At 32.6% G+C, this 4,662-nt stretch overlaps 1 protein-coding gene across 1 annotated transcript; it reads right to left on the bottom strand.

Moving 5' to 3' along the window:
• Positions 1 to 1,471: 1,471 nt before the first annotated feature.
• EV154DRAFT_524602 (uncharacterized protein) lies at positions 1,472 to 3,780 on the bottom strand. The gene is made up of 6 exons (XM_051603204.1): positions 3,739 to 3,780; positions 3,424 to 3,661; positions 2,991 to 3,361; positions 2,274 to 2,909; positions 2,111 to 2,190; positions 1,472 to 2,057 (listed from the first exon to the last, which is right to left on the bottom strand). Exons 2-6 carry the CDS (start codon positions 3,531 to 3,533, stop codon positions 1,716 to 1,718), a joined length of 1,539 nt encoding a protein of 512 aa, XP_051452838.1. The 5' UTR covers positions 3,534 to 3,661; positions 3,739 to 3,780; the 3' UTR covers positions 1,472 to 1,715.
• Between the last annotated feature and the right edge of the window lie 882 nt (positions 3,781 to 4,662).

Genomic DNA, 4,662 nt, shown 5'->3' with positions numbered 1-4,662 from the left:
CCTAAAAAGTGACCATTGTGATCTACTTCTCGAATTGGTGCAATTGAAGTTACACCAATTCTGATAGACGCAAAGGCTTTGTTTGAATCGTCAAACGTGTATGCGGAGACATTAAGATTACCTAATTAGTAAATCGCTATGAGAAAAACTATATTTCAGATGATTTTAAAATATATGTTACCAGTTATCTTGTGAGAAGTTCCCTCCTTAAAAAACCTTAAGAAGTAGAACATTAGCGGGTAATTTGCCCCAGAAACAAAAAACGTGAGTCTCAAACTCGAGTCCACACCTTTCGCCTCCAAAGAGATTGACTGGGCACTTAGAACTTTGATTTTTGGGGTTTTTTGTGTAACGACAACTCTGTCGCAAAAAGCTGTAACCATTGTTTTTTAATATTATTAATTAATTGAATGAAAACTACGAAGTTGACAAAGAATCCGTTTTTATAGCAAAGTTAGCTCTCATTTTATTTTTCACATGGTGCTATTTAGCCAGCAAGGCCACACAAAAAACATAGCATGATGCGAAAAACTGATAGCTTCCGGGCGAAACTCGTTTGTTAAGGAATGTATTGTACTTTATTAGTATTATGTGTGTTTTACATATTAAGGTTTGAGTGCTTTATCGTCATGAGTTATTTGCGTATTCCGGATTAAGAGTTCAATTTACTGTTATGCACGCTTCGATTTTCAGTTATTATAGTCTGCATTCACTTTTTTTAGAGTCTTGCTAACTTTTTCGGAAGTTGTAGTAAGTTGTATTCATTTTATTCGAAGCTGTATTCACTTTATTTGAAGTTGTATTCACTTAATTTGAAGTTGTATTCACTTTATTTGAAGTTGTGTTCGCTTGATTTGATGTTGTATTCATTTGATTTTGCACCCACTCCTCTACTTTTTCTCATTGTATTACTGGACTCAACCGTTTTGAATGGTTTTTTTATATATGCTAAATGTTGCCTGTTAAATTTCTTAGCAAAAAACCTTTCGTTTGATTGTCTACGTCAATAAAAGGTTATGGATTGTCATATGGAGTTATGCTACGATAGTGTTACTTGTAATATTTGTTATTTATTATTTATTCCTGTAGTGTCTGATGTTATTTTTTTATTTAACGATAATGAAAATAACGAAATATTGCTGTACGAATTAGTTGCCCCATAAATTTAAAATAAGTCGTATCAACAATTTATTCACCGCCTTTCTGCTTATTTTCTTTCGTAAGATCCTATTTGCATCTTAATGACTGGTTTATGTGTAGCTAGGTGGTCGAAATTACATCCAAATTTTATACTAAGTAAAAAGAATACGGGTGTTTGTGTAAATATTATGTAGCACCATCGGAATAGACATAAAAATACATGTGTAGTCCATGCAAAAAGAAAAAGACAAAGAAAAAAAAAACCTCTGATGCTTCACATGCCAAAATGCTGTGGCCTAAAAAATATGATCTGTGTTAACAAGTTATTTTTAAAGTGCATTAAGGGTTGGTAACCAAGACCAAAAGTAATTTATTGTATAATATTGTAGGCACTATTGAGCTGTATTACGCAAATTAAATAAGATATCTATGGTTTTGAATACCACTTTAAAATAATTGGCTCAAGTTTCAATCATTGAATTTAGCAACGCCATTTATAAATAAATTATTCATAAGTAATGTATGCATCTTTTACATAAACAAAAATGGGGGGGGTGGGGGATTGCAAAGACATATTAGATTTTAAAAATATACTGTTCCATAGAGCCATAACTCTTTTTTGTACTATCATTTTTTTTACCACCCTCTTTCTTTTTCCCTTTTGAACTGTCTTTAAGTCTACTGCTACTAGTTGCAGAATTTTTGCCTTTGTTTCTTATTTTGTTTTTAGGCATTTCAGCAGAGAAGTCCGAATCTGATGTAACTTTATCAAACTCGTCTGACTGACCATCGTCGTAGGACACAACTTCATTGTTTGGAGGCGTATGAATATTACTAGTTTTTGATGACTCGGGATCGCAAGATGTTTGGATTTTTTCATTATTGCCAGACGAAATAAATCTTTTTCTTTTACCATACTAAATAATTCGTTAGAAAAATTGATATGCACCCATACTTAATACCGAGTTACTTTTGTTTTTGTGTTCTCGAAGGAAGCAGGAGATAACTGACGTTCCTGAATTTCAGGAGTTTCTGACGCAGCATAATCATCTAAACAGTAGGGGAAAAAATATCGAATTGTTTAGTGATACACATATGGGTTATCACGTTTGTGCTACTATAATAAGCCATACTCGTTTTTTCTTGAGCTATTACTTGCTTTTTTGGTCTTGATTTATCATTTTTTGGTCCTAATGTTTTAAAAAATTTGGAAGATGGCATGGTACTTCTTGAATTTGCAATATATATATTTAGATTTTGTTGGGCAGTGTTATTACTGCCAAAGCGAAAAGGTGGTGTCACCGATGAGCCTTTGCTTTTTTCGGAAGAAGAGCTGTATTGACTGCTACTTCGAAGATGAGATTTTTTTAATGCAGCAACTATACTAAGAGTGTTACTACTAGGTGATGAAGATTGTGTAGTCCGACTGGATTCAGAAGTATCCGAAGCTATGATAACCGTTTTCGGTGTAACATTGGGTTCCTGTTCCTGAGAAGAGACATCATACCTCTCATTAATTTCACGAGATGTGGTAGATTCTCCATTACCTTGTGATGATAAATTATCATACTGATCTCTCTCTTCGTCACTACTCTCAACATTTTCAGTTTCTATGCTGTCTTGGGTGCTATCTAGTCTATCTTCATCTTCATTTTCTGTGTGTGAAACCATATCAGATTTACTTTCGATTTCGTCGTTATCAGAATGAAGAAAGTTTTGGTTATGTTGCATGTTAGCATCTTCAGGAATTTCTGTGTCACTTTCCTGATCTAAAAATAGTACCAGGTCAGAAAAAGTGGGATTAAAATGTACGATTCCAAGTTATAGACAATAATCTTTTATCAATATACCTTCTGTTGCATGAAATTCGGGAGGTCCAAATGTTTGATTAAGAGAGAGACTGACCATATAGTACCCATTTTTTATGCCTTCTTCAAAATGATTTGGAGATACGTCAGGATGCACCATTCTTTTCATGTGTTCAGGAATTAAAGGAACACAAGGCAAAATAAATGCGGATAAGCATTTGAGATGAAATTTTTCTTCAAAAATGGTTCCCAAAAACGAAGTGCCAAGCGCTTGTTGTTCCATTTCACCATTTACCACCATCATCAAAGGCTCTTTTTTACATAAAAATGCTTCAATGTCAGCTCCTGGAAAAAACTCTTGTACACATTTTTCAAGTAAGACTATTGTAGTGATGACTTTGACGCTGAATTTACTTTTTTTTTGTATTGGGCTTTTAGCGGCATATTTAAAGTTGTAGGTTTAAAATATACTTACGCAGAGGAGGCTTCATACAATTGAATAAACACCTCGTCGTTATCTTCGTCACATACTACAGTGTGTGGAAAACAGACTCCAAAAAATGTGGAAACGATGGACTGAACCATATATGCTATAATAAAATATAATAAAAAAAATTAGGCAAAAGCAAGTAAAAGTATGATCTGATACTTTTATAATAATATTAGTCAAATTGGATCCACCAATAAATTTGAACCTGCCTAAAGAGTATCAACTAAATACATCTTAACTTAGACAGAAATTTATTTCCACATGATGGTATATAACAACTGCAAAAGTACGGTAACTTACTAGAAGAATATAACTATGGGACGTCATACTGCCAAAAATTACAAATAAATTCAAAAACCATTTCTCGGGTTGAGTATTCTTCAAACAGAACTTTGGGAGTACAAATTGTTTTTTTTTTGATGTTGTACGAAGTCAACATACCTTTATTTTTTATTTCTTTGATCTCCCAGTTATTTTTTCTCATTTATTAAAGTTATATGTTACAATTAATATAGTTTGACGACGCAATTGATGAAAACTCCTCTATCAACTACAAATACGCACATAAATGATGAAATATTTCTTTAACCTATTTTTCGGCAATCTTCCACATTTGTAAACAGAGGTCAAAATGGCGAGACATTTTTAGTATTTTTAAAATGATGACAGAATGTGATCATTACGATTATATCAGGACTGATTCTTTTCAGTGTAATTTGCATTTGGAGTTAATTTGATTAGTCACGCTTTACCACAATATAAATTGAATAACCAATGTTAGCAGATGTCAATATTATCATTTGTCTACCTTATTAAAGACTGGTATTATTTGTAATCAATGTTATTAAAGGTCAATGTTTTTAATACTACTATTCTAACAAGACATTTCATCAGAAGCCAATATTTTGAGGGCTTAATTAATGTTTTCAGTGGCCAATGCAAAAAGAGAAAACCTTTTCTTAGACAGACCCATAAGAAATAACATCGCTTTGTAAACTTAAGACCAGTTAAAGAGTTATACTGTTGGGTCCCTAATTTAACCAATAATATGTATTTAACTTGTGTTAATAGTATAGGTACGTATAGTTTTGAGTCACAAAAAGGCTGTACGTTTTTACAATCTATTCAGAGAAGGTAATACTTATTTTATTCTACTTCAAGTCGCACTATTAACTTTATGTTTATGAATGTGCAACAATTTATACTGCATAAGAGGTGGCATTG

Source organism: Mucor mucedo, assembly GCF_025094135.1.
Source record: "Mucor mucedo strain NRRL 3635 chromosome Unknown EV154scaffold_132, whole genome shotgun sequence".
Taxonomy (NCBI): domain Eukaryota; kingdom Fungi; phylum Mucoromycota; class Mucoromycetes; order Mucorales; family Mucoraceae; genus Mucor; species Mucor mucedo.
Note: the sequence above shows the minus strand (reverse complement) of the source record. Positions and strands in the feature narration are given on the sequence as shown.